The sequence below is a fragment of the Rhopilema esculentum genome, chromosome 12, assembly GCF_057945365.1.
Source record: "Rhopilema esculentum isolate cy_ngs chromosome 12, ASM5794536v1, whole genome shotgun sequence".
Classification (NCBI taxonomy): Eukaryota; Metazoa; Cnidaria; class Scyphozoa; order Rhizostomeae; family Rhizostomatidae; genus Rhopilema; species Rhopilema esculentum.
The window spans coordinates 7,129,336-7,153,455 of record NC_142826.1 but is presented as its reverse complement, the minus strand read 5'-3'; the positions used below and the strand labels follow the sequence as shown (position 1 = coordinate 7,153,455).

General features: G+C 36.0%; 1 protein-coding gene across 2 annotated transcripts in view; it reads left to right on the top strand.

Annotated features, from left to right (window-relative positions):
* Positions 1-1,543: 1,543 nt before the first annotated feature.
* The window catches only part of LOC135681293 (uncharacterized), a 36,377-nt gene continuing 13,800 nt past the window's right edge, over positions 1,544-24,120 (top strand). The window contains exons 1-18 of one of the 2 annotated variants that reach the window (XM_065195674.2): positions 1,544-1,911; positions 5,069-5,569; positions 6,147-6,593; positions 7,093-11,637; positions 12,735-12,827; positions 13,728-13,891; positions 14,643-14,760; positions 15,456-15,557; positions 16,142-16,236; positions 16,708-16,896; positions 17,162-17,230; positions 17,697-17,808; positions 18,271-18,396; positions 19,777-19,849; positions 20,669-20,786; positions 21,202-21,251; positions 22,605-22,734; positions 23,583-23,689. In XM_065195674.2, coding sequence (XP_065051746.2) covers positions 1,833-1,911; positions 5,069-5,569; positions 6,147-6,593; positions 7,093-11,637; positions 12,735-12,827; positions 13,728-13,891; positions 14,643-14,760; positions 15,456-15,557; positions 16,142-16,236; positions 16,708-16,896; positions 17,162-17,230; positions 17,697-17,808; positions 18,271-18,396; positions 19,777-19,849; positions 20,669-20,786; positions 21,202-21,251; positions 22,605-22,734; positions 23,583-23,689 — 7,118 coding nt within the window. In that variant the 5' untranslated portion in view covers positions 1,544-1,832. The remainder of the gene's footprint in view (positions 1,912-5,068; positions 5,570-6,146; positions 6,594-7,092; positions 11,638-12,734; positions 12,828-13,727; positions 13,892-14,642; positions 14,761-15,455; positions 15,558-16,141; positions 16,237-16,707; positions 16,897-17,161; positions 17,231-17,696; positions 17,809-18,270; positions 18,397-19,776; positions 19,850-20,668; positions 20,787-21,201; positions 21,252-22,604; positions 22,735-23,582; positions 23,690-24,120) is intronic. The other variant, XM_065195673.2, reaches the window with a different exon arrangement.

Sequence of the window (24,120 nt, the reverse complement as noted above, 5' to 3'; positions counted from 1 at the left end):
GTCAAAGATTACAATTGTACAGTAACCAGAGAACAGTGTCATCTGAATTATGAATGTTTTAGAGACAAATGAAAGTGTGTTACCAATCTAGAGCTCTGGGTCGAGTCAAAATAATTACTTCAGAAAGTAATATGAATTAACATAAAAAGATTATGAATCCAGTCCAGAGGTTGATGAATATGATGAACTATGAAATCACTTTTATTTTTGGCTTTCCGATGAAATTGGTATTTATTTATTTATGAAAATAGAACCACACCGTCTAGAAAGTAATGTCTGAGGATATCCTCGCTTAGCGATAATATCACTTGTCGCAAAACCACGTGTTGTATTGTTGTTTTTTCATTGCACTCTCATTGAGGATCTAAAGGCGGGTTTCCACTTTGGCGAATCTGGTCGCGCGAATCTTGCGATCGCTCGGTTGCTATCGCAGGATTGATTTCCACTCTTGAGAATTGGTCGCGCGATTAGGCGCGTAAACAATATGGCGATTACAAGGCGACAAATTTTGATTCTCATTTTGTTGAGGCGACGATTAGAAAGAAAGGCACTGCAGACTCGTAAGAAAAGGAGATGTTGGGTAAGGAAAATATGCGCAGAGAGTGAAAAGGGAGAGTATCATTAGCTTGTGAAAGAGATGAAACTTTTAGACATTTTCAAACGCAAGATAATTTGACTGTACTGTAAAGGGTTGGCTTTGCTGAAACTGGCGTGAAAGCGACATAATTTCTGGACCAATTTTTATTTTTTTCATCGTCTTTTTCTCAGCGTAGCAGAACGTAGAGTTGATTTTTTTGGATAAGCGCCAAAGCAAACAAGACAGGAGAATGAGGCATTTTACGTAAACCAGAAAAGAAAACAAAGCATCTAATTGGTTCTTGATAACTCAAAAAAGCGGTCGCACGATCGCCAGTGCAAAAGGGAAACCCTGCCATTGGGTTAAATGCGCATGCCCAGAACAGCAGTCGTGCAATTTCCGAAGTGGAAACCCGCCTTAATTTAGCTAGATGTTGAATATGAACGAGATAAAGTTTGGAACAGAGGCTACGCATGGAGCAGAAGCATTTCAAAGACTCTCTCCATTTTTCACTGGGAACAATTTTCAATTGTGCACTACTTTGTTTTGCATTTCCTATAGTCAAAACATGAAATATGCAGTAGATGCAATTATACAGATTTTGTTCGGATGCAGCAGATCATTGTGTTGTGCAAATGCAAGATTGTCTGTTATTCTGGGGCTCTGAACGTGAAAAACATTTCAATTACAGAAAGATTAGCAAGAGTTAGATTTTGTACTGATTAAATTTTCGACTTCAAACAATGTAATTTTTTGATGGAAATGCATAACCATTGTCAATACCACCTTAAATGGATTCCTGGTTTAACAGCCTCTACCTTCCATCATAACGCTGATCGTTTTATACGAACATGATCTTATAGATCGAGAATTTCTTTGAGTTTATGAAACCAGTATAGCAAGAAGCCAATGGGAAATTGGCATGTGCCTCGCTTGGCTACTCTGAAGTAAATGTACTCGTCACGCTTGACTGACATTACGTCAGATGACCCATCAATGCACAGGCCTTCACCGCACCTGGCCAAAATTCAAACCGTCGATACTAAATAAATCGTTGCTTGAATTTATGAATTAAAAACAAAGTTTTAACAACCATTAATCGATGGATTTTGGATAATTGATTCATTGTTTACAACATATTATTTTTAGAGTGCAGTAAAAAATGGACAGAGCTGAGTATTGTGGAAACTGTACAATGCAGACGGATTTACGTTGATATTGATGCAAAGAGAGATTACTAAATGGGTAAAAGCGAATGGAGAAAAAGTATGGAAAATCGTGGATGCATAGAACGTTTCGATTTTGGACTGCAGCTGTTGTTGTGATTTTAGTCGGTATGTTACATAGTTTTTAATATTTTCATATCAGATTGCGTTATCTTGCGCTCACAAAGTCGCAATACTGTGCAGCCTTATTCTTCTGGTATCTGATTAAATAGGCAAGCATAAGAAAAATACAAAAAGTGATGTTAGGTTGCTTAAGCAAGTAAAACACGACTTTTGATTCTTGTTTCTTTATAATAGATGTTGGATTTAAGACAATAAATATACATATAGCCAATTTGTGTATTCTACCATGCAAAAAAGGCATGGTTTAATCACTGTCTTTTTGCTCTGTTTGGTAACACTTTTAGACAAAGACGTGTTCTGTAGAACGTTTTAGATTATAAACACTTATTTCAAACGTCTTTCTTTTAAAATTTCTAAACACTTTGGCAAAAAAGCTGCAAGCTTTATCAATGTATTTATCTCCTTTATCGACTTCGAGTCTAGAAGTTTCACTCATCCGCAGAAGATTATCTCTTCGACCTTGCAAATATTTCTTAAAGATCATATGCCGTACGATAATTTGTTCTCAAATCTTTAACTTAGAGACAATTTCCGTAAATAAAGATTTAATATCTGACTTGGATTCTTTAAGAAGTTCATTTACGTTACTAATTTGCAGGCCAGTCAATGAATTATTACTGTAAACACACGCATTCTCATCATACAGAGAGTTCTAGCTGCATTGTCGTTCAGCAAATGATCATCTGCTTTCTATTGGCCTTCAAATCATCACAACATTGGAACTAGATGTCATATTCTTTAATCTTTAATCTTGCAACAGAGAATTAAAGATGAGCTGGAAATGCTGCTAGTCTAGAAATTTCTTGCTTTATTTTGCAGGTCTAAAACTCATCAACAAATTTATGTTTCTATGTATTGAATATAGGTTTTCAACATGAATATAATAAAGATTGTTTTTGAGATAATACCAAACCTCTATGATGCCTTCTATGAAATATATTGAACAGCAATGCTAATGTATTGTTCTACTGACCCATCAAAGACCCTCAAAATGGTAAAGCACATTCGTATGTCCAAAAAGAAAATTATTTTCAGTACCTACTAAAATGATTTACCCTAAGAATGCCTAAGAATGAAATTGTATGGTGTAAATTCGTTCCATAGAACGAACGAAATTGTATTTAAATGTATTCTACAATACATCTAAATGTGTGGTAAATGCACCTTTATGAAAAGGATGTGTTTGAGTGCTTTTTATCAACTCTAAGTAATTTTGAACTAATCAAAGTGGAAAGCTATGTTTTTTGCAAGTTTGATTAGCATATTAGGCCAAATAACCAGGGCAGTCAAGGTTTCTTGCTAAACCTACAAACCCGTGGCAAATTCATTGGCTATTCATTGCTGTCTCGAAACCAAGCAAAAGCCGTCACAACCAATTCACATCCTTGTTACTTCAGCAAATTACTATAAAGGTATCATCGGTAATCATTGACCCCTGCACCGGTCGATTCATAACCAGCCAAACACATTCACTCTCATTTACTAGTGCGATTGAGGTGTCCCTGTTTAAGCGCAGTCCAAAGGTATACTGCTTTAAGAAGAATAAGGAGCCCTCTTAATATGTTTTTTTCAAAAACACAGCAAGAAGAGAAAAATAGCATTTTACGGTGTCAACAAGGGTGCTCAGTCCGTTGAATTCCTGCTCTACAGCCCTGACTCAATCTTAAGGCCAAGCAAATTACGATTCGCACAAGGCCGAGCAACGCAGTGGCTGGGAGAGGGTATCGATAGCCCCCTTAAACATAAAACGTGTCTGAAAATTGCAATAAATATGCTGCTTTGTTGGCATATGTCAGAAAATGCGATGTTTACCTTCCAAAAAGTAATCTCCCACTGCGCAGCTGGCCAGGCCAAAACGATTTTAAACTCTACTGGTAATCGTAATTGCGCAATGCCTTGATCCATACTCCTTTTCAATAGAAAGAGTTTGATCAATTCTATCAAAGCTCGAAGTTCTTGTTTTTTCGGTAGTTTGAGGCTAGAGTGGTCTTAAAATTGTCTCAAGTAACTCCCCCATCACTTTAGATAGAGTTATCAAGTTGACATTCAGTGATCAGGTATTGCTACTACAGAGATTCAAGTAGATAATGTAACTCAGCCAAGTGCAATTTTAATAAAAATCCGGAAAAATTCCGGAAAAACCACATGGCTAAAAAGACTTACAAACTGAATATTAAATTTGTTGTATCTTTTTTTGTTTTTAACCTTGTAACGAAGTTGTTCATGATGGCAACACTATTCTGAATTCGGTCTGTTTGGTAAATGGAAAAATACATCACAAACATGAATAATTTTCCAAAACATAAATTTATGGAGCTCGTATCTTGATACAAAGGTGAAAAAGGCGGGGAAAGAAAAGAAATCTAAAATAAGAAAAGCAAAAAATATATGCATATGTTGGTAAGAAAAAGATTTTTCATTTCCTTTTATAAGGAATACAGTATTAATTATAGTAGATTTTCTTTTAACAGCCAATCGATTGAATCTCCTAAGTTGGAAAGTTGAAAGTGGAGTACGTAAAATAGCATACACTTAAATTATGCCAATCAAGCTATTGCACTCTCATAAAGGATTGTACCAAAATAAACAGGATATTTTTGGCTCGATCCTTTTCTCTAATTTCGCTGATTTCAATGTAACTGTAAGAAAACGGTAATTACAAAGGATGACTAACGGCAAACGGTAATTTGAATAATAACCTCTTTTTTGAACGCTCTAGAATAAAAAGACCCCATCAAAATAATAAAAACCTTGAAAGAATGTCCAGGGTATTTTTATCTAATATGTTTTACAGTCGTATACACCTGCAATTTTTGAAACATTCAAACATACATACAATTTTTGAAACATTAACGTCAGATTTTCAAAGGCAATTTCAGCCATCCTCTTTGCCCTTTGAACAGTGTTGATTTACGATATTTCAAAGAAGAGATTAGGGAGAACTTCTTTCCATGTGATTTTTATGATGCTCCTAAACTATAAACATTGTCCTGGGAGTAGACAAAGTAATATTCAAGAAAAGAATTGAGAGATAAAAAAATACAAGGAAATTTTTGAGGGCATTGCAGTTCTTCTAGAAATGAACGAAAAGTACATGTTGCGTACCATCTTTCGTAATTCATTGCATATTCAAATTTTGCAGGTAAAATTGCTGTTGAAGGAAGTAGTGAGATATGTAAGCAGCAGGAGGAGAGCTCTTTTCATCTAAAAAAGCTTTCGTCGTCTGTCAAGTCGAGCCAAAAGTGTGCTGAGTTGTGTTGCAAGGACAGTAAATGTACAATTCCATTGCAAACAAAGCATCATTGTTATGGAATTGTTTGTGCCAAGAAGGAGCTTTGCCAAGTCATTTTTGAACAACTGAAAAATTTTCAAGGACATCGGGTTGACAAGCGAGAGGCAGAGGATGATGATGACGAAGAACATGACCAAAGTTATTGGCAAAATGACCATGGAAGAGCTCTGAGTATCTACAAAAAACAGGACACTGAATCTGTACACAATGAAACTGTTGAGTCATTTGTCAGCGGAATTGAGAGTACGCAACACGAAGGCAATTTCCCTGCTTTTCTTATTACAAGAGAAAGGAGAAATTTACTTGAAGAAAACAATGGAAAATCGAATAGCAGCTATAACGGAGCAAACAGTAAGTTTTAAAATTTAGAATGATGTTTTACAGGAAATATGTAAATATGCAGTTTTGTCTTAACATTTATCAATATGTTCAATTTTATCGAGCCTTCCATTCCATTTTTCTAAATTATTCTGCTTAATTGTTTTGAAATCTTGGTCATGTGGCTATTATTTGTTATTCAATTTTTTCTTATAGTTGTAGTAAAAGCAGGTCCCCCTCAGCCGTACTGCTGGCTTAGTTCAAACTTAAAACTTTAGCCAAAATATAGATTATGTTCGTATGCATGCAAATGAAGTCTTTTTATCATATTAAAAACTGACAAAATTAAGGGACTGTGTAGATTGATGTGAATCTTAAGAAGACGGCATTCCACCACAGAGAGCGTAAGCTTTCTCGCCCCGTCTTAATCTATGCGGCCACTTTCACTGGACTACCATTTATTGATAGCTTACACCACTGTTATTAATGACGCACTCAGTCTTTCTACCTAAAAATGAGTCTTCGACACAACTCCAGACGTTAGTCGCATAACAACCTTGCAAATTTTGAAACGACTGATGAGCAAGAGTTTCAATTTCTTTGCCTTTAGGTCTTATAAACCAAACTACCAAAAACCAGTTTTTTGTTACACTGAATGATTCTGTTTACGATCTGGATGGGAAAAGGCAGACATTGGTAAAGCGCTCTAGTGCAGATGATGATGATGACGATGATGACGAAGGAAACAGTGACGAAGATGACGTTGATGGTAATGACGACAACAATACGAATGAGACATCCTGCTCCAAGGATTCAAAATTTCATAAATCAACGATTCCAGAGAGAAACAAAAACTACCACCTCAAACGACTAGCAAAAAGATCAACTTCTTTGAGTTCATGCAGCAAAAAATGTTGCAAAACAGACAGCTGCATTTTGTCATTCATCGTTGAAAAGACCTGTCTTGGCATTCTTTGCAATGGCGATGGAGATTGTCACACCAAGAAAGAAAAGCTGCCGGAGATGCACTTTGCGATTTCAACAGTTAAACGTGAAGGTGAGTAGATAACAAGACAGCACGCATTGTAATTGAGCCCATGCTTAAAACATCTCTTTCTCCAAAAAAATGTTGCTTGAAGAGTTTATCACCAATACATGTCAGGGAGGCGAGAATGAAGTTATAAGAAATCTGAAAGAATTTGATGTAACTTTGAACTGACATTTCAGTTGCACGTTAGCAAAGCACTGCTCTTATCTGATATTAGCTGCAAAAAATTAGAATGTTGAAAATGGTTTGTCTATTGGAAAATCTTGATCATGATTACGATCAACTGAGAACCATTTGTCCGACATACAGAGCATAGATAAAAATCACTTGACAAATTTTTTCGAATTCTATTATCGAGTTATAAAAAGTAAAGTGAATTATAAGAATTTTCAGCATTAGCTTTTCGCTTCTCATTTTGCTGCAAATATCAAATAGTCTAAAAGAGCAAAAGGTTTGTTAAATTATTGGTCTGCTTTTTCAACAGGAAAATATGATTCTTTCTTTTAAGCTTCTTTGGATGATGACGGAAGTACGGAAAACGATGAGCAAAAGCGGAGTGCAGTTCAGAGCAAAGATGATGAAGATGTGGATGGAGACGTAGATGAAGATGATGAAGATGAAGAAGAGGAAAAAGAAAAGAAGGAAAAGAAGCAGAAGAAGGAGAAAAAGAAAAAGCATGTACAGCGCAGCCATGGAAAAACTCACAGAAAAGAAGAAAAGAAGAAAAAGAAATCTTCAACAAAGCATAATAAAATCGTTCATAAAGAACGCAAAAAAGGCAAAGCAAAGAAACGACATGAGCATAGAAGTTTTAAGAAGAAATCACACCTTGTACACAAACCAAGCAAAAAGGAAAAGGATGAGGAAGATTCTTCTGGATCCGGGCAAACAGAATCATCAAGCAAGCGTCATAGAATCAGCAAAGGAAAATTAGATGAAGAAAATGCTATCGAAAACAGTGAAGATACAGCTTCTGTGGGCAGAAGATACGAAACGATAGCAGATGACGCTAATGTGGAAAGAAATAATGAAATTGAGAAAAAGAATGAATACACAGACGACGTAAAGCATCTTATTTTCGCAAAGAAGCCAAGAAACAGCACGTTGTTTGATGACACTGTAGTTGGATCTGAAAAGGAAGCAAATGATCCAGACGGAGGAGATTCACCTGCAAGAGACGAAGACCCAATTCAGAGGGTTGAGGAAGAGGAACCAGACGATAGGGGTGGGCAACAGGAAGAAAAAGTTCATCTTCCAAACCTAGACGGAGAGCAAGCAGGCATGGGAGACGAGTCAATGAAAATGAGGGAATCGTCTGTCGAGAATGACAAAAGAAGTGACTTAATGGTTGAGCATCGGCAGTACGAGGATGTTGAAGAGAGGCCAGTTGATAATGAAGATGAAGATGGAGATGGAGAGGAGGCTCCTAGAACGAGACATCACCAGAGCAGTAACAGGCATAATAAGCATCATAGATGGCAGCACGATAAATATGTTGACGCCAATCACCATAAGAAAAAACATGATTATTGGGACAGAGGTTCTCATCACCGTACTTTTAGACACAGATCTCACAGCCAAGGCTATTCAAGTCCAAGACAGGAAGAATTTGAAAGAGCAAGATATTTGAATGATGGGCCTAGCCACAAGGACCATTCGAGTATAAAGGAAAACGACGAAGAGCACCCAGAGACAAGAGATGAACATGCTGTGAAAGATAGTGACGAAACAAGTGGTCACTATGAAGAACAGCCTTCCAGCAAAGTGCTGGCACTCTCACATGACGATAACAGAGGCAGTAAACAACACGCTGGACCTTCAATTAGCCATGAAAAACATTCAAAAGCTTCAAGGAAAAGTCACATTCATAGTTCCAAGAAACATAGGCATAAAGGCAAGAAAAAGACAAAAGAAGCAAAGAAACATCATCAGATGAACAGGGAGGAGGAGTTAATTGCAAAGCTTGAACATCTTGAAGAAAAGATCGAGAAAAAGCAAAAAAATGAAGTTGAAACTCGGAAAGAAAAGATTTTGCAGAAAGTAGAAAAATTAGCAAGTACTCTCGAGAAAAAGACGTCAATAAAATCAAACAGCAAGATAGAAGAAAAGGACGAAGAGAGTTCCGGTCAAGAAGATAGAAAGAAATCAAAATCCAAGTTAGAGAAGAAAGGAGAAACAGTGCCAGACTTGGAGAGCAGCAGACATGTAGCAAAAAAAGAGGATGTAGAGCCCGAGAAAATAGAAATACCACCTAACAACATGCATAAAAAGAAATCAAAGAAGAAAGGCTCTAAAAAAGAGAGCAAAAATCATCATAATCAAAAGGAAAAGGAGAAGCTAGAGTCAATCAGTAGCAAGTTTATGTCAGGTGAAGGGAGTTCTCTTAATGTGATGCAGCACCAGTCAGAGGCTAGTGGAGCTGGCGAAGACAATGATGGAGTGGAGGCTCACTATCTAGGTTTTGAAAGAGATCATGGGGTAGAAGATAGCAATTGGTCCCAGCGTAATGTTGTCATACCTTATATAAACAAGAAGTCTCATCACGGCTCTCATCAAAAACATGATACACACATGCCTGTACTAAACGAAAATATATTGGATGGTTTAGACAAGATGAGGTATGATAAAAAGGATAAAATTGCAAAACCATCAGATAATGATAAAGTCGAGCTCAAAGGTGAAATCAAGAGAGCTCGCAATTATAAAGAGTTTCTTAAATTGAAAGCCAATGCTGGAAAGCCTGACAAGAAATCAGAGCACCATACAAGAAAGAGCAGTTCAAAATCATCACACAAGAGCAAAAGTAAGAAAGAAGAGTCAAAAGATAAGAAAGGCAGCAACAGTGATAAACTCAAGAAAGAGTTTGAAAGATACAAAGCATTTGTCAAAGCTCAGGAAATGGCTATGAGCGGTGAAGGGTCTGGGGACGGTAAAGAAGGTTCGGGGTCAAAAGAAGTTTCAATACCAGTATTATCAGGCAAGAAAAGTAAATCGCATAAGAAAAGCAAGTCTAAAGCTTCACATAAGCACAAGAAATCAAAACACAAGGACAGTAAATCTCACAAGCATAGATCAAGTAAGAAGCATCTGCCCAAAGCTGCCTTAATTTTGGAGGGTTCAGGGAGTAGTGAAAATCTAGTAAGCATCGAAGAGGGTTCTGGAGTGCATGAGAAGAAAGATCATCACGAAAAAACTAAGCATCACAGTAGAAGCAAAAAGAAGCACGTTAAAGTGGAAGGAAATGTAAATGGAAATGAACAGGAAGGTACAGCTTCAAAAAAATCTTATTCGAACATCAGCAATACCAATACTACATTAAGTAATGGTACAAAGGAAGATGAAGAACACAAGACAGAAGTAGAGAAACCAAAGATGTTTCTTGATAGGAAAGAATCTGCCGCCGGTGAAGCACAAGGAAAAAATCATACAATAGAAACAGTACCAGAAAACAGAAATCATTCAAAAACCTCGCATGATGTTCCTACTGCTCATGTAAGCGTGAGCAATAAACTACACGGTGAAGTGATTTCAGAGAGAAACACAACTTGGAAAAATGCCGAATCGAGGTCATCAGCTAACACAACAACCGGAGTTGGCCACAACAGGATACAGAATAGTTTAAACCATGCTCCTTCGAAGTCCTCCAAGGCAATTGCACGTACTAGCGCTGAGAATACAAAGAAGGCCCCTGCCGTTGTCCCAACAACAAAGGCAATAATCACTACAACTATTGCCACGACTGATAAACCACCTTTAAGGGTGCATGTGACATCAACCGCCCTACCTAAAACTACAAGGACTTCTACTACACAAAGAAAGACTCTCCCAGCAACTACAAAACCTCTAACTGCAAAGAAGCGGTTTATGGCTAAAAAGAAACCACATAAAACTACCCCTCCTCCGACGAGAAGGCTTACCACCACAAGCATTCCTACACTTAGTATTTTGACTGGGGATGAAGACGTAGAAGAAGAAAAGAAGGAACCAACATCCAGGAGAAAGATGCCGACGCGACAACATTCTACCAAGACCAAAGAACGTAAAAAACCGTCAAAAACAGACAAAAAGATCAATATAAGCAAAAACACAAACAAAGTTCACCAAAAGAAAGCGCCGTCGAGGGAAGTTCTTAATCAAAGAATTATTACGACGTCGAAACCAATTTCGTTTGTCCCATCGGTTCCAGTGCAGCCACTCAGCCCAACTGTGAACATTTTCCAAAACAGAGCTATGTCGCAGCAATTGGCTGGACCAGGAGGATCTACAGGAATTCTTGGAGATCTTCAGTTACCAGAACCTCCTGGTACTGGTAATGTAGCTTCAGGACCACCATTTTATGGCCAGCAAGGCATTCCTGCAAGACTTCCTGTTCAAGGACCTCTTGGTCAGATGCAATACCATCAAGGGCAACAAGGAAAGATCTTGAATAATGGTATGATTCAAGGGGCTGGCATTGGAGATCCAAGTTCAAGAAATGACTTTCACAAGACGTTGCAAGGCAGCCATGTCCAGCAAATGCCACCAACGGCCAAAACGTTTCAAACGTTTGATTATGGTGGCAGCTCGCCTTTGCCTAAACCAACAAGCATTCCTCAGAATTACATAACTACTGCCTTAAAGCCTCCAATAGCTCCTTCACAGAAACAGTTATATAATAAGATTCCAGAGTCACCGCAGAACGTAATTAATAGAATACTAGGAGAGGCACATAAACCCTCTCCCATCCAAGTAATACAACATATATTGAAACCAAAGCAAAAGCAAAAGGACTTATCTGATTTACATCCTGTAAATATGAAGCCAACAATGAACAAAGAGCCTAAAGCCAAAGGCCCCGGGGCAACCAATGTAAATGCTAACAAACCAGAACAAAATCAACATAAGGAGAAACCTCCACCTAAGGTGCCAACAATACCTCGAAAGAAACCATCATCAACAGTAAAGAGGCCTTCTATCAAGCCAAAACCTCCCAGCAAAGGCCAGAAGAAACCCATGGCAAAGCTAAACGATTTTTTCAAAAAGGTCGATAATATACAGCCACAAAAGACGACAGGTAAACATTGTAAACATCTTAAATACTAAAATATACATATACAAGTTTAGATGACCCTATCAAAATAACGAGACAATAATTGTGTCAGTTTGTTAAAGACAATATAATGGCAAGTATTTGAACCATTTGCAAAATGGGATAATGAATTATTTATAAGTTAAACAACAAATTAGCATACCATGGAAAAATTTGGATTAAGGATTCAGCTTAGAAAATCACTATTTACCCATCTAGAGCAAGTTTTTCATCAAGGTAAAATCATTTCAATCTTTCAATGTACAATTATATTGACCTGTCTCAACTAAGAGCATTTGTCTTGTTTTGGTTACAAGACGAAAATCAAAGAATGCTTGTCATAATACTAATATATCTATCAATCCCACCAATAAATCCAACGCAATCTTTCCTAGCTAGTTAAATCTTCCATTCTTTCCGACGCATTTTAGCTGGTGCAAATTATTTTGACGGTAAAAGATAGCACGATCTTAGCCAGTGGGGATCAATTTCGTAGGTTAACCCCCTTGGGCTGAAGCTCTGATTACTTTGCACTGCCATTGTCTGACAACAAGTGTTCTTTTTGCTCAAAAGAAAATCCTGCAGAGTTTGATATATCATCTAATGTTATAGCATTACTTATTTTTGAAACTGTCAGCGCTGCTCATTCCTTGATCAATTGTTTGAAGGCATAGGGATTCGTAAAGTTGGGTAATTCACCAAATTTGTACCTTGAGGATGTCTTCGAGAACATTTCCCCGACGTCAAAAGAAATAGATGTTCATTTAGTCTTTTTTCTTTAATTTCATGCCAAGCACCGCTAAAAGTGTCGCTTATATGAAAGGTCTGTCAAGCAATTCCCAGCAAAATGTCTATATCAGTTAGGTTTGCATAATACACTTCTAAAAAATGTGTTTCATTTTGAAGTAATTTTGTACAGCTGTTAGGAACATTGCACTGGCTGGTGAGTATTTTCAAGTTTTATATCTAGAAGTAAATCTAAAATCTTTGTGCTTTTATCAAAATAAAGTTATCTCTTTAGATTGTTTCTTTTTTTGGTTACATAAAACGCCTAAGCAATTTCTTCACTTTTCCTCCAATAGAAAAACCAACGAAAGTAACAGTGCCAAAGCCAAATATTCCAAAGAAAAAAGCTCCTGAATCATCTGCTCCAATAAGTCCAAAAGACAAACCAGGTAAGTGGGCTTAAGGCAGGGATAGGCTAACGGAAAATTATTTTGCTGCAGCAGTTTGTAAATTAATAAAGATACAATTTTAACGATGATAAAACAATTCTACACAACAATCTGCAATACATTAAGTCTCTTCAATTTTTCGATCAAATATTCAAAATTATAATCTTTTTACTAATTCTTGTCAAAATTTATACTGTTTTTTAGATAGATAAGTAAAATATAATCAATTAAAATTAATTTCAGTTTGTGGTTGTTTACGTTGAAACTGATTCATTTTGCGTTCCAACTTTGATAACTTACAAACAACGCAGCGCGAATCATGGGGATTTAAGGTGTTCGTATATTTCCGGCTAAGGCCCTGGTAGCATGAGAGTCTGCAAAAGGATTTGCATCTATCTCAAATCATATATCCCTAGGTTGTAAGTTCCGTATTGGCTCTCCTTCGCAACGGATAGTAAAGTCTGCACGCAGGCTAATTTTAGAACAATCGGCCACAACCTCTTTATAAAATTGAGGCTGTTGATTGCCGCGAAATTCAACTCAGCTTTAGCAAAGGCAAAATCATGGAGTTCCTTTCATTTTGGATTTCGGAATTTGAAATAAATCTGGTAACAAAAAAGATCAAATTTGTTTTTGTTTTCATCTAGTTTTTTAAGCAAAGTAACATTGATATAGCATTAAATCATGTGAACAACTGAACTGGACTCGATACCAGTGTGGATTCGCAGTAGCAAAACAAAGACGTCAGAAATAAATTCTTATACTCTTTTATTTTAGACCACGAAAGCTGATCTCAAAGTGTTAAAAACGACAGAAAGTTCTTTCAGGCTATGCTGAAAATATTCTGAATTTCTAAAATATCACTTTCGGCACTTTAAATTTTGGTGCTTTCGATTTCAGAAGCTGGCTCTTGCCCTGTCCGACAGAACTTGGAAAATATGGTTCTTTCAAAGGGCAGGAAATCAGGAGAATTCACCAGGATGCAAGGCTACCCCACTCTTGACAAGTGCATTAAGCAGTGCTGCAAAACACCAACATGTGACCTTTTATTTAAATCAGGGGAGGTAAGATGTGGAATGTTGAGCAGTTTAGTTAATACCACTGATCAATTAGCTTAGATGTTTTTATATCGGGCGGGATGTTACCATTTAGCATATTTTACAATGTGTTGTTGTCTATGACATGTAATTGATTTCTTTCTGAAGCACTTCATGCTCAATACAATTTCCCAAGTTTTTCTTTCAACATTTTCTGATCTAATATTTATAGCTTTGGTGTTTTCTATTCTGCATTTGAATTCTTGTAGTCTGAGTGTATTTGCCCCTTCTTTATTATGTACATATAGTTCATACAAGAAGGATTATTAGAAAGATAAAAATTGTTTTAAACTGAAAGAAAATTTACAATTTGTTTTGCCTAAGCATGATCAGAACAAACCCCAGCAAAGCTAACCTTAGCTTACATAGATGAAAAATATACAAGATCAAAAAGCCGCCCAAAACTGTCTTTGAAAAATAAAATCAACCCTAAAGACATTGATAAAATCGAATGGAAAGAAGCTTGTGAACTAGCAAAAGATAGACAAAACCTTTCAATTAGGAACCATGTGTTACACTTAGCAAATTTATTTTAAAAAAAATTTAAAATTATAATAATAATATTAATAATTGATAATTTGCCTTTAGCTCCTGCTAAAGAATACAAAAAACATGAAAAATGATTAATTTTTTAAACACTTTGTGATTTTTGTTAAAATCATACCCATATTGTTTTATTTAAACAAAATATATTTCAAAACATTTCTTCTTCTTATAGGTTTGCTACTTAGTGCATTGCCACAACCATGAGTCCTGTAAAACAGAACCTTTAAAAGAGCCTACAATAAGGACAAGAATAGTTTTTGTGAAGAAGCCAAATATAAATACCCAAACAGGTATTAAATGATCTTTTTTTTCACACCAACACAGTACTTTGTTTTTTAATGAAAACCTTTTTAAGAATGTTTAATATGTCAATAAAAATATTCCATGAATTGTAAAGATGATGGAAAAAATGGAAAAACTTTATCAGGGGTGGGAGGATACCAGGTAAATAGTTAACAGCTCTTTTTGTGGTCTCCCACATATGGCCTGTTGCTTAGTGTTTTCAGTTGTTTTGCTAGCTAAATCTGTTATTTATCATATAGCATTGTTATAGATTAAGCATTGTTGAACATGTATGAGGTGACATACTGCTGCTGATTAGCATGCTGCTGACATACTGAGATGCATACAGTCAGCTGCTCTTTTCAGATTTCTCTTCTGGTCATTGGTTTTGAAATGTAGTGCTATTCCTGGAAATGCTGTTCACCAAACTCACCATTTTGACTTGCGTTATTCGTAAAATATATTTTTATCTTCACTGGGTGATATCGCTACAGGCTCTTTTAAAAAGTTTGGTTGTTACCCTGGAAAACGATTAGTGGTCGATTAGTGCTCAGGAGACTGAATTGTCCAGCCCTGTTCATGAACATCCAATGCTGTTTGGGTAGGCAAAAGCAAGTTCTTTCACAATATTTCTGTAAACTGATGATGTAATTTTTGTCTCAGATATAATCAGTTTATTCAAATTGCACTTTAAATTCTCTAGGTAAGCCAGCTATTTGTCAAGGTGAAAATGCCTTTGGAATCCTGTGGAAAGAAACAAAACCAGGGCACTTTGCCACTCGCTCATGTCCAAGAGAGGCCAAAGGTAGGCAATTGCATATTTTTAAAGCCAAATGAAATAAATTAAGATAAAGAAAGTGGCTTTTGAGAAAAGCAATTTTTTTACAACAAACAAAAAAGCCATTTTTTAATATTTTGTGCAACCAAAAAAAATTTCACATTGGAGAAGGTCTTAAAAATCTTTACTTGCATGGAAATATTTATCATCATTCTGTTAACAAAGGTGATTATGAAGATAAGAGCTGGCAGTCTAGCATTATAAATGCTACCAAAATACGGACCACTATAATTCAATATAACAAGCTTGGCAAGATTGTTTATTCACATATTGCTGGCAAAGGTAAGGGATGGAATCTCAGCTTGCAGGGGATATTGGAAATAGAAAATTGCCTGAATAGGTCATTATATTTTTTTAAAAGAGACTCCCTGGTTAGAAAATTTTACAACAGGAATTGTTTTCACTGGGCTTGTTGCACAGGGGTGTTGTAGATTCTATGCCTTATTATAAGTCATATTTATAGCAATTATTAAAATAAGATAGACAGAGAATTGTTTTGCCTGTTCTTGCCATCGTATTGGTAAATTACCAGTTGATGTAATTGGTTGTAGGCTTTGCCAAAAGACAGTGCAATGACCATTCGCAGTGGCTGACACCTGACTTTGGTGGCTGTGTTTCAGATCAGTATACCAACCTCAATGAAGATGTAAGTGCTGCATGTCATAATTCTGGACTCTGTATTATTTGTCTGAAGTATTTGGAGTGGTATATCTGAAGTAGAATGTGTCAAATAGATGTATATGATCAGCGATCTACTGGAAAACATAACCATCAAATTCCATTAGCTTTCCTCGTTATCAAGTTGTCAAATTTTCTTCGAGTAGCTTCCAGTTTTTTATCTTAGCCGACTTATCTTAAATACAAAGTTAGTATAAGAATAGTGTTCAAATTGACATATTATTTACAAAAATGCCCCGTGACTATTCATACTTTGCAGTGAGAGCAATATGAACTGGAAGGTCACAAAGTTGCGACTGTATTTGGTCATCTTTTATGCTCTCGAAGTTCGATTTTATGTTAAAAGTGGCGTATTTTTTTAGAAAATTGTGAACCCATTTTGCTTTCAAATCAACCTAACATCATCTTCGTGCGTTTCAATTGTTATTTATTCACACAGGTAAAACATCTCGGCTTCACTGCAAGCGTCAAAGACGTCCTTGCAAAACTAGAGGAAATAACGACCCAAACAATTGATAATTCCTTGGTTTTTGGTGGGGACATTATCAAGGCATCAAATATTCTAGACGAAGTGTCCAAATTCGTCCAAAAGAATCACGCTGAAAGATTTGGATTTGGGGCTCTTCGGGTAAAATGTTGTTCATTTTTTCATGAGAATTTATTCTGCCAATAGAATTCGCTTACCTCTTTCATTTGATCATAATATTAAAATCATTCTCAATTCAGTATTTATATACGTTCATTCTCTTAGAGTTTTGAAATTATGCTATCTTCTTTGCATGTAATTTATCAGCTAGGAATTTGAGTAGCTGAATATTGCGAAATCCAAAAATGCGTAGCCAAATTAGAACCGAAAGGCATATAGCATTTAATTCTATGTTGTTTTTTTGTAGAATTTTGCTCGATCTGCAAGTAATTTGCTTGATGTCACCAATAAGCAAGAATGGGAAAATGTGAATCGTGTAAGTGAATGTCCTACTTCTTAAAGATTATTTGTTACGTTTAAGGCTCAAGTTTATAGAAGAAATATATCTTTAAAGATTTAGGATAAGGTTTAAGGAATAAGTCTATAGGCACAATGATATTGTTATTTTGGACTCAAGAAAAGAGGGCATTCAACAACTGGCGGTATTCAGAGACGTTTGTGCTCTACGCATTATAACGTATTTCAGCTTGCTTGGTTGTAACGTTAACTGTTACAGATTAGTGTTACAGGCTACTCAAGTGATTTCGGGCTATATTCGCTATGTTTTTCCTAGTACAATTCTACTTTAAATTTACGTTTAATCATTCCTATGAAAACTTTTTTAAATGTTATTAATTTTTTTCCAATTTCTTTAATTAATTGCCATCGTGTGGGTTATTGGCCAACTTAATTTTGTAGTAATTTTGTTCCATGCTGCTATATTTTCCATCTTTTTGATATAGTCTTTAAAAGGACCAGGGAAAATCATGAGAGCTCTTGAAAACTTTAGTGTGGTCACTGCTGGAAAGATACCTCCTATCAACAACAACCAACCAATTATCACCAACAATATGGGTAATTTTGTCATTGCTTCTGGCCCTGCTACTTTTGTGCGTACTCTTGATATGGTTTTCTTGCAAAATTATAATTACCCGCATTGAGATTTTCAACCGAAGTTTCGTGTTGTGCCTTAATTTGATATAAGTCCGTGAAGGGTTTGGAGTTAGGATTGTTTTTTTGATAATGAATTTTACATGCATATGCCTATTTTGATTTAAAACACATCAACATCAAATTGTTTCTTTGCTAATGTTTTGTCATTAATACCCTTCCTATCACGCCTTGCACACTGTTAGCGCATGAAATCTTGCTAAATACCCAACCAATGAAGATTGAGCTGATATTGCCTATACCTCCTGGTACAAAGTAATCATGGATCTCGACAGTATGACTGCTCGTTCCTATAAGGAATTCATTGAATTTCTCACAAATACTGAATGATGCAAAGTTGTTATCATAATTTTTTTATTCTTTTAGTATTGTCAGTTGCACGTCACTCGAGAAGCCAGAAGTACGTCTTTCCAAATTACAGCATGCCTTTTCTCAAGAGATGGACAACAAAAAAAGACCAGATAATTCTGCCTGGACATTTGTTTAAGGCCGGTTAGTCTCCCCTTTTCTGCTCATTTTCCATCGTTTTATAAAGTAGCACGGAACAGCGAAACATAGCAATTTTAAATACTTTTCACCCGAAACTTCACGAAGTATAAAAATTAAGAAAATGGCAAAATAATAGGCGGAAGTCTACACCATCCAGGTGCGGATCGAGAAAAGACTCGTTTGACTGACTCTTTCTTTTATGTTTATCAGAACTGCAAGCCTATTGTCAGTATTTCTTTCAACCATACACAGTGGCTCCACCTCACGTCTCCACTCCATTTGCATATATCAAAGAGCCATTAAGTGAAAACTTATTATTCGTTGTCAACTGTCTTCTATTCATTCAATTTTGTGCAAGTACTCTAGCCTGGGCGCTTTGAGAGAACTATTGTATTGACGGAATTACTATTATATTGTAAGTAGTAACTCTAATTTTCATAGTAATCAGTTTTTAGCTGTCAGAAATATGCTGCAAGGCAATACCTCTTACATCTTACATCTAGATGAGCCTATAATGCTATTGGCTATAAAGTTTTCTTGTTTGATTGAAGCTGCTTTGTATATGAAGAAATTCAGTGTATTGTTAGGTACAATTTCCTGGATATCTACGCTAGTTCTATTTACAGTAGTGGTCTTGGATTACACTGGAATCACTCTACCCTTTTTAGACTCTCCAGTTCAATGCTATTTTCTTTTTTGCTAGTTTTCTGGAATATAAATGTAACTTGACATTTCATGAGCCCAACTTCATTTGATTCTTCAGTCTATGCAAATACTGTTTCGGCTATGTTTTTCACAAAATTGTTACTCAGAGGATAAAACGTCAGAATCAGGGTCTGAAAGAACACAATGAAAAATATATAATATATACCCAGTTGTGGATCGAAATAGGCCAATCTGAAAAATGCAAGCACATGACCGGTATAGTTGACCAATCAGTGCCGCGTGCCTAAAGAAAAATTACCACTGGAATCCAAGAAAGAAATGAACTCCTTCTGTTTACAAAATGGCAGCTTTTTCGTCTGTTAGTAGATCGATTCCAAAACTGCTAGATGGAAAGACGACCGGGCTCTGCCAATTATCCGAAACATGTCGTCATATTTATTTTTCATCGTGTTCTTTTGGACCCTTATTCTGACGTTTTATGCTCTGAGGAGTGTCAGACGAAGAAGCTTTTAGCCAATATGCTGTAAAATATTTGCTTTTTTCAAAGCCATTTCAAATCTTTATAAGCCAACTTTAGGTTCGAAAAAAACATCCCAGCTGTCTAAAATTATATATTCAGCCATTATCCATCATGCTGTCATGTAAAACGTTTATCTTTCTCGGTTGACAAGTGAATTATTAGTAGAAATAGTTTTAACTTGAAAGTTTTTCCCACAGGAGTCATTAAGGTAGCCAGTGTCAACTACAAAAATTTAGCACCGCTTCTCCCTCATCAATGGAATTCAAACAAGTGAGTTTTTCAAACAGACATCCTTATTTTTTTCAATATTAAATATTTTTTTGCTTTTCCTTTCAATAAATTCATGCTATTTTCTCCAAATTGGCACTCAAAGAAATTTTTGCAAGATTTTAAATCTCATTTATGTTTTCAAGTTTCAGTGCTTACCCTGAAACTTTATGTTTACTGCTAACCCTGGACAAGTCATGTTAAGTCTTTCCCTTTTCTTAAAAGGAAGCTATTAGCTACTGAATAAATTTGAGCTAAATTTCTTCCAATATCTTTTAAAAAGTTAGATAAGTTATCATTCTGAAGAAATTGGATTATATATTCGTCAGTTTAATGTTTATTACGTATGCACTTTAAGTTCTACGAATCTCTATCCCCTCCAGTCTACAAACCATAGCTATTTCTCAAATATATGGTAATTTAGAAACATTACAATCCTTTTTTGAATGGAATGAAAGAAGGATGTCGATACTTTGGATTCAACACTGATGGAAAAGTACCAAACTGTTTGAAATTTGTGTCTTTGGTAAAAATTTAGCACACGCGTGGTATTGGTAAGCAAAAAGTACGAATGAAAATTCTGGAGGTAGAAGAGGAAAAATCGTTTGATGTCTTCATCAATGTCTTAGACACAAAATTGTTCATTTCTTTCTTCTCGGGCCTAATAACAATATAAAGCCATTACGATTATTGATGATCGAGTCGAGACATACAGCGGGACGTTGCCTCTTCCTTTCTTGTTTGTTTCTATTTGCTTGGTCAGCTATACACTCATTGCATTAATTTTCGAAATTATTGTGTAATTTCCGTTGATCCTCTTAGCCACGTGACCTTCACAGACGGCTTTCGTGTGAATAGCAAAGTCATTGCTACCTCGATACGACCGGAACCAACCAAGAAGATCGATCCTCCAGTCACAATAATTTTGCATCATCTGAAGGTATTCCGTTTCTCTATAACTTCAAGGAAATAATCCTTGGAGCATTAGCAAATAATTTTGTATCAGCTGTAATGTAATGCTAACATAACTATTAACGATTTAGCTATTACCGTTGTTTCTTGTACATATATCTAGTATAACCAGTTCCATTAAAAGTTAGCTTTTCGGCTAATTAGCTAAAGCTAGAAAGAGCCCCTATCACTACTGATAACATGTTTGGCGTGATGGCGTAGAACTGTGTAAACGAATATGATACCCCAGATCAGGAGACATACTTTTATCATCCATTTGTTGCTCCTGTGGACTATGACTCAAATATTTCCTTATGTGAATGAGCTGGTTTTTGCTTTTGAATCACTGCTTTGCAATTTTGGAAATAATTTAAAATTTTATGTTCTTTACATTTGTTATGCAGGAGAGCAATTCAGCGAGGACCAAATGTGTCTATTGGGATTTTAATTCAAAGTAAGTAAATGCTATAGGGGACAAACCACGTGACATTCAGACTTGTGTTTGATTTTCGCTTTTTCCCTTAGATAGGCTGCTCTGAATAATGATTGCAAAACATGGCACGTCATAATGTATTTTGTATTGAAATTTTATAATAGCCTTTAATATTTGTTCCAGGTTACTAAACAAAAACCATTAGCAAATAAGGGTAGGATGGTCCTCAGAATGTTTTACCATTGTCAATCATAAGACTGAAGGTGGTGTTCTCTCATCATTTGAACCATTTATTTTTGAACCATTCATTTGAACCATTCATTTGAATCATTTGAACCATTTATGTCGGTGCGCCAATCGCAAAGACGGCCATAAATAATACCCCAACCGTTTTTGAGGGGGTTGAGAAGAAGAACAATGGCCTTCTTCCGCTGACTAGCAGCACCTTGTTCATGCAAAAAGTCGCAAGCCATACGGCCATTAACTAATGCACGAAAAAAAAGTAGAAAGTCAACATGCATGTAAATAAAAACCCCTGAAAATTTCTAGACAAGGGTTGGGTGGGCAGGGTCGCAAAGGAAAAACCTTTCCTCTCCAAAGTCCAACTTCAATTTGTCGTGCAACGTGTGAGAATAAAACTGTGCTAAGAAAAAGTTTTTATACCCAAGGCCAATGCACACTTGTACGCTGGTTGCTTTAGCCGTATCAAAAAAACACAATGTAAAGCTTACTCGAGCACTGCTACAATAAACACAAACTTCACAATTGTGCAATCTGTGCCCAAAAACAAAAGCCCAAGGGGCACCTAAAAGGCGTACCCTGTCACATATTAAACGTGATTAAATTTCATTTAATCAAGCTTTAAAAGTTTTGGCGTATTAATAATCTTTGATTTTTTTAGATTTGTTCATCTATTTTTCGCCTTATTGTAAATTTTTCTGTTTTGTCGAACGTAAGATAAATGTGACAGGTATTTCATAAATCGGCATGGGGAAACGACAATGCTTGCCATAAGTACTTGGATCATCTAAGCAGTTTCAGTCAGCTCTCGATCTAGTTTCCATTCACGCCTATTGAATTGCCTGATTTTTTTCCTTTCCTAAAAACAATGTTGGTTTTTCACTTCAGTCACCTTCTAGTTTCAAATTTGCAGGTTATATCCAAACAGTGTATTTCTATAGAAAATAATCCAATATTTTTGAAAGGGAAAGGGGAAACAGCAAATGTTGATGACAAAAATGCTGTTGATGTTCCAAAACTTTGGCATGCATTGTACGTTTTCAAGTTGATCTTTTTTAAAGACTTAAAATTGATGATTGAATAGGTCTTACTAGTAGTAAAATTTAAACAGATAATTGAATGTTTATACCATAGCCCTCAAAATGGCGGAGGCTGGTCATCAAATGGATGTTGGGTGGTTACAAGCAATTCAACGGTTACGGTCTGTCAGTGTGAACACCTGACTCATTTTGCTGTCCTAATGAACCTCAGCGATGAAGATAGGGTATGAAAATTAACCTTTTGATGTTCGATTTGTGAATGAACTTGTGATTCTGTATCTGAGCATTTATAAACGAATTAAATAGTGGTTTCTAGGCAGCATTGTATTTTTTTGACAGTTTCACGACTGTTTGATAAAGTACTGTATTTAGAATTGACTCACTCTATCGACCTTATAAGTTCTTTTCCATACAATTGTCTAAATAAGCCTTTTGGACTAAATAAGTTTCAAGATATCAGGGAAAGCGAAAACATATCCTACTGAAATACTTTTGGTCCGGACACTTTAGAGTATGAGCTTTGGATGAGAAGCAAAAGGGTAAGCAGACGTTTCTTTGGATCGAAAGTAACGTGAAAGGAAGAGTGTTGTCTTCGATTGGCTCCTTGAATGCATATTTTTTCGATCCGTATCTGGATACATGTTTCTCTCTACCTTTGGTAATTATCTGTTCTTTATATTCTGAGGATAAAGAGTATTTCTGTATGATATGTTTCTGCATAACTCTGCTATTTTAAAACATGGCAATTTGGCTCGATAAAAATACTGTTATAGTGCTATCTACCAGTACCTTCCCCGGGATCTACTCGATTTCTCATAATCAGTATGTATTCTTGTATCATTGATACATCAAAAGATGTCATAAGCAATATATTTTGCTTGATTGTGACAGTATGACAAGATGGTTCAAAGTTACTAGTCTGTGTCTCACGCTTTGTGATATCTTTGTCCAATTCATGAGCATCTTACTTTTTGCAAACATTGACCAACAAAACTTGGTTAATCAAACTTCAGTGTTAGCCCAAATATAGTTATTTTAAAATAGCTTTGAATGTGTAAATTCTGATTGACAGGTGTCAGCGAAAGAACAAGCCAAAGAGAACACATTTGCTCTGATGTGGCTTGGTATCCCAGTTATTGTAGTGCTGTCAGTTGGGGCCATGTACACGTGCTTTGCCTGGTAGGTCTATACAACTCTGTAGCTGTCCCTTCCTTCTGTTCTCCGTTAATCAGCTCTTGTTTCATTCCAGACTCGTGACATCTTTTCTAGAATGTTTTACTTTTCAAAACTACAGTTAAAATGCATTTACCTGTGCTCTCTGTTTTGGGATTCTATAATAACCTGGTGTACTTGCAGTACATCCAATTGTTCTTTTGTGTAAAGCATGTACTAATTTCCCACTGTCTTAAGTGCATCTTTAGTTGTTAGTCATTATCTATTTCAATTTCGTGAAGGTTAATTTTAAGAAACCCTTGGTTCTGCTACTGTTATTTCAATGTACACCGTAATGTTAACAAATCATTCTATTGAGCCAAAGATTTTTAGACGTCTTGCTCTCGAATCCAAAAATGTACATGTCTTGCAATGTCCAAAGTAGTGATTTTTTTCAA